Raw genomic sequence first — 13,535 nt, forward strand, 5'->3', positions numbered from 1 at the left:
AAAGCTAGGCACTCCGTGCATGACGTCACGACGCGTGTGGCTCCGTTCAACTGCCCATGTACGAATACCCAATTGTAACTCATCGTGCACGCGTGACCTAGTCGTGAGCGTGTTGTTCCTTTCTCCATGTTTACAGTGTAGTCCGTAGTCGGTCCACCATATCTGTGTTAAGTAAATGGGTTTTCATGCCGTGATGTTTTGCGTAGTGACGTCTTGCACGGAGTGCCTGGCTTATAGCCTCAACCTCCGGCCTTTGCGGTGGGAACTGCACTTCGCTGGTTAACAAGCTACTATGAAATGCAGGCGTTACGGTCGCATCGCTACCAACAAAAATGACCACTCCTGAACAACTTGGGTCATTTTAACCGATGAAGGACCGTAATTTCTGCTCAAGGCGGGTAGCTAGAGTACCAAAGTGCCAGTACGTCACTGTGGATCAGAAAGTGCAGTTCAGCTTAATGCACACGGGTTAGTTCACGCACTGGTTCTCTCGCTAATGCCTTTTGCACACAATGTGCTCTTGCAGGCTCGTCGGAAGGTATAAAAAAGTGTGTGGGGGACCAGTGTTTTTCATCTATCCTTATTTGATCAAGGGCCCTGGAACATTTTGGATTCTAGATGCTCTCTGATGCAATCCTGGGGACTTCCCGGGCCACTTGCTTCTGTAATTTGGCCCGAAATCTGCTTGCATTTACAAAGGAAATAATGACAGTAATTTTCAGTAAAACCGTAGAGCCAACAAACACGTTCGTACTGTACCATACAACTCGTCCCATTTGTGTTGCATATATACAATAACACAACTCTACTGATTCTGCTAACGTGTCGCGCCTTATGGCCTTCAATTGAGGCTTCTACAAAAGAAATTAATACGACGTATGGGGATAAATCCACCTTTGCAACATGGCGGCTATGTACGTTATTCGAGAGTTAATATTTGGATAGGATGAATTCTTTCTTATTTAAATTTGGCAAAACTTCCCATTGTCTGAGGCTTTCGAAGCCATCTCTCTACTTTTTGCTGCAGTTCAAAAATCAAAATCTCACGAGTTTTTCCGTGTGGTTCTGTAAAACCCTGACAAGGAGGTGGTGTGTGATCCTGTTCCGAGAACAATGTTCTTGAGTCGTGTTCCCGCCGTTCGAGCGCGAGAACAAGAAACCCGTGTCAAGAACTGGCCGCCTGAACTCGACCAATGCGTCCTAACCATGCATGCCTTTTATGTGGTCCAACAAGCATCACTTACTCGGACAAACGTGCCGCAGGCATGGTGAAATTGGCCGCTTCGGAAGTTAAGGCGGGACAAGAACACACACCCCTAGCGCGCCGCGGCCATCATCAACCAGGCTACCAGTCAGGGGTTGCCACGTTCGAGCGAGCTACTCGTGTAATCCCTGGGCGCTGGGAGTATAAGTATACTGACTCCAGATAATGCGCACGCATCGTATCAGCTACCAGGAGTTGCCGCTCGAACGCACCATGGGTTTACAACATTTACATTTACGTTCAAGACGAGAACAGATGGCGGATGATCAAGACAAAACAGGCAAAGTCGGCGTAAAGTGTGCCTTTCCAAACGTTTTGAAAACTAGCTTTTTCTGAACAAACTTAGAAAAGATGCAGTGTAAATATCGTGATAACACCTGACAACCCTATTGTACCTGGGTCACGAAATGTGTCACGAGATCACGCAGGCCTATCCCACCTTAACGTCATTCGATCGTGACAGAATAGTCACGTGCGTCTTTCTGTTCGAAGGTCGATTATTGTTATGTTATGGATCAACACGTCACTTTGGTTCGACTTTGGCTGCCTGCTGCGAATGTACTGGGACCGCCGGCACGAGTATTTTTGGCATTACTCTATTGCAAGGACCGGGGACAACCAGAAGACAGTCAACGCACATTCCGTGAATGCTAGGTCTGATGGCACACCGCCACCCGTTTATGGTTGATACTTTCGAGGGTGAGGTGATCTGATGTGTAGCATGGATTCAGAAATTGAACATGGCTGATTCTCGAACTAGCTTAGTTGTCTACACTGAAACCTAATGACAGGACTACATGCGTAACATTTTTTTTCAAGAACTGACACAAAACAGATTTAAACGGCACAGTGACAGACGTTATCGTCCGTATTATTGAACTAATTTAGATAATAGGCACTCAAGAGTTAGCTCCGCTCTGAATTGGGACTATGCACCTGAAACATTGTCACATATTGTGTGAAATGGGTCTTTAGATTGCTTTGCTTTCTAATACCGGAGGGATACTGGATCTGACAATGCGCACTGCATGGTAAAACCAACCAGTAATCAAAAAGTTGTGCATGATGAGATTAAAATGCAGTAGTTTGCAACGTGCCCACTTGACAGACAGCGGCAAATTCTCACCACCGGGTGTTGGCGATTCTCACCACCCCTCGCCTGGGGTGGTAGCATTCTAGTGATAAGAAAGTCCAGTACGTCACGCGCGTATGAAGCAAGGTATGGGACGGAGACCCCCCACCTTATATTTTGGTCATTGTTTGATCGGAATCTGAGGAATTCTTTTGAGACATCGGGGGGAGGTGTTAGGTAACAATGCTCTAGGGTGTGTATAGGGATTGGAAATGTGGTGGGGGGTACCCGTCCGTCACATATCTTGCTGGATGCAGTCACGCGCACATGGTTGAAAAAGGCACTAGCGGTGTACTCCATTCGTTTGCATTGCACTTTCTGCTTCAAAATGACGTCACCTTTCGGTACTCTCTGAAAAGAGACTGATCATTTCTGTACAAGCCCACCCTTTGGGGGATTACTTTTTAAATTGCATTTGCAGATGGCGTTCACTCGAGTTGTTCCCTCGTCCAGCCAATCAGAGAAGCTGCGAGAACGTCTTCCACCCCAACACAGTTCTTCCTCAAGTTGCGCAACATCCTGCTGTCGTCTGGTAATTGAAAATCTGAATATTCTGAGCTCCTCCCAAATGCTAATAAAACAAGTTTGAAGTTCACACTCCAACACTGCACAAACTGAGGGCTTCTCTCTGTTCATTGTTTGAATCACCACAAAATTGCTGAGTAAATGTTACCCTCCATGGTATCTCCATAATACTATCGGGATAAATATCTGCTTGGCCGGTCTTAAACGTGCGTTTAAGTCCACCTCGGAAGAATGAACGTGATTATCAGCGTCGCGTACATGTTAGTCCTATTCATTTTTTGTCAGAGAGTCAAAATAAGTAGAAATATAACGGATTTCCAACGATTTTCTTCCAGAATTTTACTTTCATTTTCCCGAACACCCCCGTCCATTTTATAGTACATTCTTTGTGCTCGTTGTCCAAACGAATCATCTTTATATGGACTTGGCGCGTGCGTGAAGGCAAACAGCGTGCACACAGACTCTTGACCAATCCGAATTGATTTAACTGTCTCGTATCCCGATGCTGGCCAGCGCGTGCTTTACGCAGCAGGTATTATCACTTCTCAGCGGGCATTATCAAATGTTACTACACGGTCAAGTTGTACGTTGTTGAATGGGGAAACTCTCTGATGTATTTATGAATACGGGAATAAAGATGTGCTTGGCTGGTCTTAAACGCGCGTTTAAGACCGGCTCAGAAGAATAGACGCAACTTCCGCCTAGGGCATTATCGACGTGGTCTTCCGAGAAAGGTAGTTAGGACCGGCCAAGCATATATTTATTCCCATTCATAAATACCTTTTTATTCAGAGACTCAAAAGAAGTCAACACAATATTGGGTGTGTTCGATTAGCTTTCCTGAACACACCAGTGTTACACGCAAGGGAAGCCTCGAAATGAGGGCAATCGAACGCTGCAGTGTACTCGCCAAGGCATTCTGGGAAAAAGGTCAAGTCCCCACCACGTTCCATCATGTATGTCCATGCACGAACAGTCCATGCGTGACGTCATTACACTCGGGCAGCCTCCAGAGACCCGCTCGCCAGCCGAGGTAGTAGTGGCTGACACCAGGTCAGGCACGAGGATCACGTGATGGCTAAACGAACGCTCTCGTGTAAGTACGACTTACACGTGTAAGCTAATCGAACGCACCCATAATGGATTTCCAGCGATTTTGTTCTAAAATGTTACTTTCATTTTCCCGAACACCCTGTCCATTTCATAGTACATTCTTTTTGAAAGTTGTCCTAGAGAAACTCCTTCAATGAACTTGGCGTGCGCGGGACGCGTCGCGTGTACACAGATTCCTCACCAGTAAGACCCGATTAACTGTCTCGTACCCATGTGCCAGCACGTGATTTACGCAGCGGGCATTTTAAAGTTAATACAAGGGGAACGTGACGCGTTTCGACTAATAGGAATAGAAAACTGTGCCATTTATTTATACGGCTGATAAAGCCGTATAAGAAAGCATTTATACACTGTTTCCAATTATCAGCTGGGTGTTCCCAGTCAGTACTCCACGTGACTGTGTCCTACAAATCAGTTTTTTCCGAGCTACAAATGGAAAAATAATCATGGTATTCGTTCAGAGGTATTTCCATTGTACTAGCATCTGTATAACTCCCAACGCTGTAATTATGCCAACGTAACACCAAGCCATTGATAATAAATAATTATTTTAAATGGTGATTATTGTATTTACAGTGCACGTTCCGTTATAACGTTCAAATGCCAACCAAACCCAGGAAGGGTCTTTTTCAAACCAAACCCAGGAAGGGTCTTTTTCAAACCAAACCCAGGAAGGGTCTTTTTCAAACCAAACCCAGGAAGGGTCTTTTTCAAACCAAACCCAGGAAGGGTCTTTTTCAAACCAAACCCAGAAAGGGTCTTTTTCAAACCAGACCCAGCGAGACCATATCTTTCCTCCCTTTTTCAAACTAGCATATTGCCATCCGATGAAGACACAAACCAAGACGTTCACACTTTAAATGTCATACATCTATGCCTTTCAACTTTTAATTTCAAATTTTCTCAGGTTGGCGCCACAATTACATCGACATCAACTTTTGCAAGGAAAGGCCTGCTCATCTCTCTATTGCTAAATAGTAAACCTGGTAATAAAATGTAAAAAAGGACGATTCAAAAGATTTAGTAACCTTTCAAGAGTGCAGGCTCACCGTTTCTGTAATTTTTGGGCGAGTCTAATTTTGGAAGATGTAAAATGCTTTTCGGCATTTGGTATCTTTTAATTTCTGCTCACTGATTTGGTTTGGTAGACTAGCATCTCTACAACCGCGGTTTATGATTGTGGTATTCTTTGCAATAATCGTTTTTCTATTTTGCTGACTTTTTTGCAGTTCTCTGGCCTATTCTCATTGCAATCCTGATGGTTGTGTCCGTATCTATGGTTGCAGTAGGTAGGATTTCATGTGGTTTACTTTAATTTGATTTAGTGACAACACATTAATAATTAGATTTACACTGTCGCTAGCTGGATTTTCATGCCGAGCCAGATTATTACCCTTCTTGAGAGTATCCTTTTTCTCCAGGAAAGTTAACTTCTTTTGGACCAATTTTTAAACAAATCGTGACGTAATCAGTACATACGCCTTATTATATCGCCGTCAATTAAACTAATGTGTGCAAATCTTCCTGTGTAATGCAGGCGCCATCTACAAAGACGACTGTCTCCTGGAGCCGAAGATCCCCATCTTTTTGATTGTGACAGGAGCCTGCTATTTCCCCGAAACCCTAATTGCTTTGGTCGTTTGGTACCGCCGAGTAGGGCATCCGGAGGACAAGAAATCCTCACTCTGCAGAGTCGTAAGTGTCCTCCAACGAATCGGACTGTGTCTCCTGCTTTTATTCATGATAGTGGGTAAGTATCGCTTCCTCATGGAATGACTGCAACGAGGTTTACTAGTGGCTTCGTTGGTCACTGATATGCTTCCTGATATCTGAGGTCGCGTGGCTGATGTCGATGCATTGTCGGTGGTGCTAGCGCCAACACTGGTAACTGACCTTGTGGCTGTAACTGCACGGCCTCTGCCGCTGCCGGTTTGGGTGCTATGCTGCTGCTATGGCTAGCTGCTGCTGCTATATAGCTAGCTGCTACTCTATTGCGTGTAGTCCGGCTGCTGTTACGTTGTTGCCTACTGCTGTGCTGTGTACTAGGCTGCGTGCTCTGCAATTGACCATACCTGCTGCAGTCTTCTTTTGAAGGCCCAACAACCCTGAAGGAAAATCACGCCCTTCCAACTTCCGTTTCATCGTAACATGACTCCCAGTGGTTTGTTAAAACTTGTCCAGATTAAAAGACTTCTGGTAATCCAGACCATGTATCTCGTCTTGAAGGAAATGTATTGGTCTATGGTAACTACCCGCCAGGAGATGACGAAGCTTCCAATGACTACTGCTATGAACCCCTGTACTACTTGGCGTTCTGGCTGATGACGGCCACGTTCATTGCTGTGGTCGTCAGCTGTTTATTCGTCGGGGCCGTGACCCTCTGCTTGCTGGGGTCTTCCTTCTGCCAGGAGAAGACGTAGCAGTGTTGGCAACGCGGCGATTTATTGGAGCTCAATGATGCTCTAGGCATACCATCCCGGACGTGCTCGTCCGTCGGCCCCGTGCCTCACGGGGCCGTGGGGGCAGGGGAAATATGTTACCATTTTCTAAGGAATTGAAATTGTCAAAACTGTGAAGACTGTATATTGTGTCACAATAATTATTTCATCACTGAACAAAATGATATCAGGTTTTAGGCATAAGTATCCACTTCACCTATCTGAACACCAGGATATGCCACTAGAGTCAGCTAAATATACCGGTGGCCGTGGTGGACCTGTTATTGTTTCACAGGTATATCATTTACTGAACGAGCAAAACTGGTCTATGCATAAGACTATCGTACCTGTCATTAATGGCGTAAAAGACAAAAATGTACAAAAGCAGAATCAAAGATTAAAAGATAAATTGATCGCATCAAATCTTTCGGAGAATGAAATCAAACCGACTGCAATTGGCCCAAGCCCATGATGGAGGTAATCATGCCCTACGAGTTGGCCTTGAGGGGTGATTTTGGACAAGATGACTCTGGAATGGTAAAGCTGTTGCCGGGTTAAATAAAAAGTAACTTAAGCAGTCTTGCTGTGAAATCCTCTTCAAAATGAGTATGTACCCATTGTTGTCCGCTGTGTTGGCCTAACTTTGGCAGCAGGAGTCTCAGTCCATGTAGACCCTGGGCCAGAAATTGCAGCTTCACTGGAACTGGAGTTTTGTTCTCACTTTCGAGTGGCAACATGGAATCATGTACTCTAGGTCAATATGAAGGTGCTGAATTCAAATCTGCCTGTTGCCACCTCGCTAATCCCATTTTTGCTCTTTTTTGGTCAAAACAGTATTTTGGGCATAGTTTTCCCATTTGTTCATTAAATGCTTTTAAATTTGGCACAGGTACCATTTATAACAATTCACAAAGAAATATTACTATGAAATAAATTTTTGCGGGGGGGGAAGGAAAACTTGGGCTTGCTTGTGCAGCCCAACTGGCCACCATCTTGTTTTCATATAGATGGAAAAAAAATCGAGGCCCATATACATATACAATGGAGGAATGCTAGAGTCTCTTAAACAAGATTAACCACTTTTATTGAATCTTTAGAGGGCATTTTCAAGTTTTAATGCTTTCATGTTGACGCTATGTATGTGTGTTGACTGTTTACTTTGATAAGCCCGCTGAATACTAAACACCCCAGATATATCATGCCAGACTCTGAGCCTTTGGCAACTTCAATTAAATGGTTCACGTGTTCTGCTTTGGCTATTTCAGGGTTGGCAATTTTTGATTAAAAACCAATTACAATCTGTTTTTTGTAATTTAAATAATTTTTATTTTTATAAAAACATGTAGGCCCAAATAAGAAGACCAATTGGCATAATTGCATTTTATCTGATGTCAAAGCAAGTAAATTTGTTAGACTTGTTAATAGCCAATCTCGTATGGTTTGTGATCCAGCTCCTTTGCGATATAGTAATAACTAACGCTTGCTTAAAATTCACGTGCCTAAGAAAACTTTGTTATTGGTTTTGCTGCATAGTAACCAACACTTCTTATGTTATTGAAATACATGTGTACTTGTTCAAAATGAAATGTACAGTACGTTGGATATAAACTGATACTTTTATACATGTTAAACTCAGAAGTAGAAACTTCAAATCCGGCAATTAAATCAAATTTATAAATCTTTCACTTGAATTCATGCACTGAATCCAGTTTAAGTCGAAACAGAGGACTTAAATAAGGAAGAACCCAGCCAGCCTAGACAGTGTGTAATGCATCGTGCGTTTATACTTTTATGAAACAAGGAACTGATGAACCCTAACCCATTAGGAATTTTTTGGCTAAGGCACCTCCTCAATCCTCCAAAATTCTCCAATTGCCCAACTTCAAAAACTGCATTCGTCTTCAATCCTCCAAAATCCTCAAGCCTTTAAAACACTATTCATTTTCAATCCTCCAAAATCCTTCATGCTTCAATCACCATTCATCTCATTCCTTCAAAATTCTCTAACGTTCAAATCATCATTCATCCTGAATCCTCAAAAATCCTCCAAAACCATCCAGAGGATTTTGGAGGCTTGAGGTGGTTTATAATTATGGGGAGGGAGGTTGCTGTAAAATGTGCAAAAAATGGAAAAGTTATAAATCAAGTAAAAAATGAAAATTGACCTTTTCTCCCTAAATTAAATCTGCTGATTCAAAAGCACCAGTTTAAAAAATAATTTGATTTAAGTCGCAATTTGAATCAGTATCATACAAATCCAGATGATTTACGGGTAAATTATCCAACGTACCCTGGGATGCGCAATACAAAAAAAAAAAAAAAACTCAAAATGGACCAAAGCCACGTAACCACGGCTACATAGCTTGTACAAACTCAAGATTGACCACCAAGAAGTAAAGGCTACATACAGAAAAAAATGAACCATGAACGATTAATGTATTTATGAGTTATGTAAGGAAATGTGAAGTGAAGTGAATAAACACCCGTTTTCCTAATTTCAGATGGCAAAAAATATTCAGTCAGATTGCATTTACAATAATCCTCAAATTGCAATGAATTGTGGTCAGTAGTCCACCTTGCGCGTTAGGGATACTGCAAAATTACTTTTCCGATTCTGAGCTTTTAATTTTAACTAATATTAATGACAAAAGTGACGAGGACACTTTTCATACTTCTGGCTCAGTTAAACCAGTTCTGGATTGCAACAAAAAGTTCTTCATGAATAAAAAGTAACCGCACAAAAATCCATTTATCAGCCATGGCAATAAGCTGATTTTCTATTGGAGAATTTCGTGGAGAGAAATAGTTTATAAATAAAAATTCAAAAGTAGAACATGAGTAAACTGTCACTCAACTGTATCAACTGTACAGCAAGATGTTAACAATACCATCCCCACGCCGTGCACTGGCAAAAACATTACGTCACATTTCTGCTAGGTCCGTATAGTGGAGTTTGTAACGTACCTGTATTTGCATGCACCTAACGCGCGATCCAAATTTAGAAAAAAAGTGTTCAATTTCTGGCCAATTTTGAAAACAGAAAATCTAATTCATTTGATTAGCTGTAAACATGTTTACGACTGTCGAAAAGAAAAAAGTAGTTGAATCACACAGTGGGTGACCTATCGCCCTGTTGCCATTTTTTCGGATTCAGTGATTTTAACAAAGTCAAATGTCGAAGTGCTAACTAGAAATCTGGCCTATTCCAAACAGTTTGAGAACAAAGATATTTTACCTTTCAAATAGGATTTGTCTCAGAATGCGAACTGAAGAACACTGAGCACAAAAAGACAGTAGGTTGTAGATTCAAACGATCCAGAATGAGGAAGGATCTGGCTCTAAAAAACGACTATCAAGTGTCACGACTTTATTTGCACGGAAATGCTGTGGAATCCCGTCCCCCCAAAAAATTTCAACTTGACTTTTTTGTGGAAATATGACGGTATTACGCCTACAAAAAAATAACTTCTATTTTCCTGAAATTGCATCTGCTTCCAAATCAGAACCAGCACTATGATTAGTATTTAAACTGACACAGACAAATCAAGATCCCAAGGAAACGAAGGAGAAACACAATTTAAAACTGACATGACTGACAAACGCTTGGCATGCGATATGCTTGGCATGGGACTTTGGCATGTTTAGAATAGAAGGCCGAGAAGCAATACCCCGATTAGATTGCTCGTTTTTCGAAATTTATACGTTTTCCAGAGCAACATCTCTCTCCTATCCATCAAACTGTTTCCACTGCTTGCAACATGCCACATGATTTTCACCAACTAATTCTGTAAATTGTGAAATTTCTCCTGGTTCTTCGTAAACACGGCAAACGCCTGCATGCTCACGGACGGCGCCATGTTCACTTCGAGTGGCACTCGTCCCCTGGGGCAAGGGTTGTATTTCATGAGCTTAAAAGCTCAAAGGATCGAGGTTGCAGACAGCGCCCTCTATCGACACATTAAAAAAAGCCGAACAAAACACGACCATTTTCGCATTTTGATACCCTTATTTTTCATATTAAAGAGCAAAACATCCGGATGGCAACAGACAAAATATTGATTCCTAGTATGTAAGGTATTAATTAGAGCAAAAAGTAAGTAGCCACTCGAAACTCTCAACGAACCTGCATGCTATGATTTCTGGCCCACTGCCTAATGGCTGTATATCTACGACTGAATGTCTTATTTACGTGACAATGGCGGCTTCTTGAAAACTAGAATGGCTAAGCTGCCATGGCTCACTGTTTGTTATGAATTTAAATTTCTTTCCTGTAATAACACCTTATATTAATGAAGAGACATCCAAGTTGTACAAATAAGGTTACAAAATTATACTAACCAAGCTTCATCAAAATCTTTTACAAGAGTGGTTGACATACAACTGCAATACAGACGTACACAAGATATTTTATCGACCTAAGCAATAAAATTCATTGTATTCCGGGAGAAAAAACCCTAGGTAGTGTTGTGTGCAGACTGTGTGTTGAAAGGCGCCTGTAGTTTAAAAGTAATGCAAATAAACAAAGACCACCAACATTGGAAATACAGGTACAAAGGCTTCACAGTTCTTTACAGGAGAGAGGAATGCCTATAGAATGTGGGCCCAGTACAGTCAGACTCAGACCTGGATGATTATACTTGAAGCCTATAAGCAGTGCATTATGTGAGTTTGATAGATGGTGCATAATTAAAATTCCTCTTAAGTACACTTTTGCACTTTGTATCCAATCCCATCATCCTATCCTCTATAATTCTACCCCCACCATCCATATCCCATCATTACATATATACCATGTCTACTTTGACTCCACCCCCAATCCCATCAATCTCCAATCCCACATCCACCTTATATTTCCATCCATATCCTACTCCACCCCTCCATCATCCTATCTATCTCTTACTCCGCCCTCCCCATCATCTTATCCATCTCTTACTCTGCCCCCTCTCCATCACCCTTTACATTTCCTGCCCCGCACCTCCCAATTATCCTATCCATCTCCAACTCCACCCCTTCTCCCTCATCACAGGAGTGCTCAGTACACATGTACTGTATATACTGCAGGGTAAGTACACAATACATCTCAAAACATTCAACTTTTGTATTTCTTTCATTAAATTCATAAGTTTTTAGTATTTAAATACTGATGGAATTCCAAGAGGAAGCAAAGAAGCACTCAATTGCACATTTTTACACCTACGGATTTGCAAGGAAAAACTTTAACATTTGAGAACAGCCGGACAGATGGACGGACAGACGACGGAAATCCGTATTACATACGCTTGCATTTGCTTCGCAGCTCGCCAAAAAGGACACAATTCGAGCCAGAGCAGTTTACGACAATAAACCTTTCAAGAACGCCACCAATAGTAAGACCTGATCGTTAGCAGACCCAATGAATATGAGTACATCCTCTCAATAGACATGATTCACAGGAAGCCATTTAAAAAATTGTTCCCTGAATCTTTTTTAATTATTTTTAATGTCGGGACTCTACGTGCAGAATATGCAGCACACTCACAATTTAAGACATAAATTGGGGATGGCATGATTATTCAAAACACCAACTCGTGCGTACTGCGGTCGTATGCTTACGAGCCACTAATTAATCCCCAACGACTTTTTAGAACACTCCAACAGTGTAATTTTTTAATAAGCATTATCGAGAAGAATTTCAAGTTCTGTAAAAGCGTATTTATGCTTTTAGTCTAACTTTGAGAGCGACGATCGGTGATCGTTGTGCGAAAGATAGTTTGAGTGGCGGAATAGAATAGCCAATTCACTCACGCACGCACGTCCTAACCGCCTCTTTGCAGTGCATGCTCTTGGCCGTCGCCAAGAGCATGCCCGAAATGATTCTGTTTTATGCCGCTTCTCGCTGGTGTTTCATCATGTTAACATAACCAGCTGATGCATTATTATCTGTAGACTACCTTGGTTGGGTTAGGGTGCATGAACTTGCCATTTTAGAAATTTTAGAAATGGAACATATAGGCCAAATACATGAACCTCTATCGCACTGTTTGCCAATAGTACATGTGTATGTCGGCTTGCGAACATTATGTTGATGGCTTGCACGTTATTCTTTTGAAGATTTATTATTACATACAGAGAATTTGTCGTGTTTTTGAATCTTGGAGACCTCATATTCATACAACTGGGAGCACATGTCTTAACCTATTTGATAAAACACCATCCCATATAATATCAGGGTAAGCTGGTGAATGTTAAACATCAAGTATTTCACCTTCTTTGAGATGTCAGGATATAAAAAGATTTAGGCCTATTCTTATTTTGTGTTCATCAACATTTACATGTACTATACTTTTGTAAATGCAAAAACCCTTATTGTAACTAAGTTTATATTCAGCACACAATAAATAAATAATTTTATGATTATTTTGTCCTTATGGAATTGTAAAACAATCAAAGAAAATCAACAGGAATAAACAACATTTGGAGGCAGGGACACCGAGTGCTTTTGTATGTCTCTCTCCACGCGTCCTTCCATTTATCCACCTCATCCGTAGATGGACCACCAACCTTGGCTCACACTGAGGTCGGCCTCTTCCACCACTCCGTTAATTTTTACTCTGAGTTTCCAAATAACCTTTTTAATTCACTTTCAGTTCAAAATAGCCGACACACTAACAGGGCATGGTCTGGTGCAACACATGTAGTGTAACGTTTAGAAACGGAGGAATTCCCCATTTTTTGTAAATATCGAAGTACTCCGAATACTTCGTCAACATTTAAATGACATTGTTCATAATCTGACATTTTCGGTCCATGTTTAAGCACTTATAAGCGGATAAATACAAGTAAGCGTATTTATGGTCCTACATGGTAATGGATATCAACGGTGGTAGATCTTGAAATTCTTGAGTTTAAGCTAAATCTGAGGTCTAACCCTTTTATATTTAAAGACGTATGCCGCACAGCATCTTTGCTAAAGGAAAGTAAGCGACGCAACGTGGTCGACTAAGCCTGCGTCTAATGAAATGTTGGTGTTTTACATTTGAAACAAGATATAGGACGGAGGGAGCCCCCTTTTGTGTTTGTATTT

The 13,535-nt window shown here is 41.6% G+C and overlaps 1 protein-coding gene across 3 annotated transcripts; it reads left to right on the forward strand.

Moving 5' to 3' along the window:
• Positions 1-1,570: 1,570 nt before the first annotated feature.
• LOC110983874 (uncharacterized) lies at positions 1,571-8,163 on the forward strand. Of its 3 annotated transcripts, none has more exons than XM_087142755.1 (5): positions 1,571-1,918; positions 2,818-2,928; positions 5,264-5,323; positions 5,572-5,729; positions 6,261-8,163. In XM_087142755.1, exons 1-5 carry the CDS (start codon positions 1,770-1,772, stop codon positions 6,452-6,454), a joined length of 672 nt encoding a protein of 223 aa, XP_086998881.1. In that variant the 5' UTR covers positions 1,571-1,769; the 3' UTR covers positions 6,455-8,163. The 3 variants fall into 3 exon arrangements, with proteins under 3 accessions (XP_086998881.1, XP_022099196.2, XP_086998882.1); XM_022243504.2 differs by having other exon boundaries at positions 1,784-1,963; positions 5,572-5,784; XM_087142756.1 differs by having other exon boundaries at positions 1,791-1,918; positions 5,572-5,784.
• The last annotated feature ends 5,372 nt before the right edge of the window (positions 8,164-13,535 follow it).

This window comes from Acanthaster planci, linkage group LG10 (genome assembly GCF_054643075.1).
Source record: "Acanthaster planci isolate LZ-2023a linkage group LG10, COTS_SCS, whole genome shotgun sequence".
NCBI lineage: Eukaryota > Metazoa > Echinodermata > Asteroidea > Valvatida > Acanthasteridae > Acanthaster > Acanthaster planci.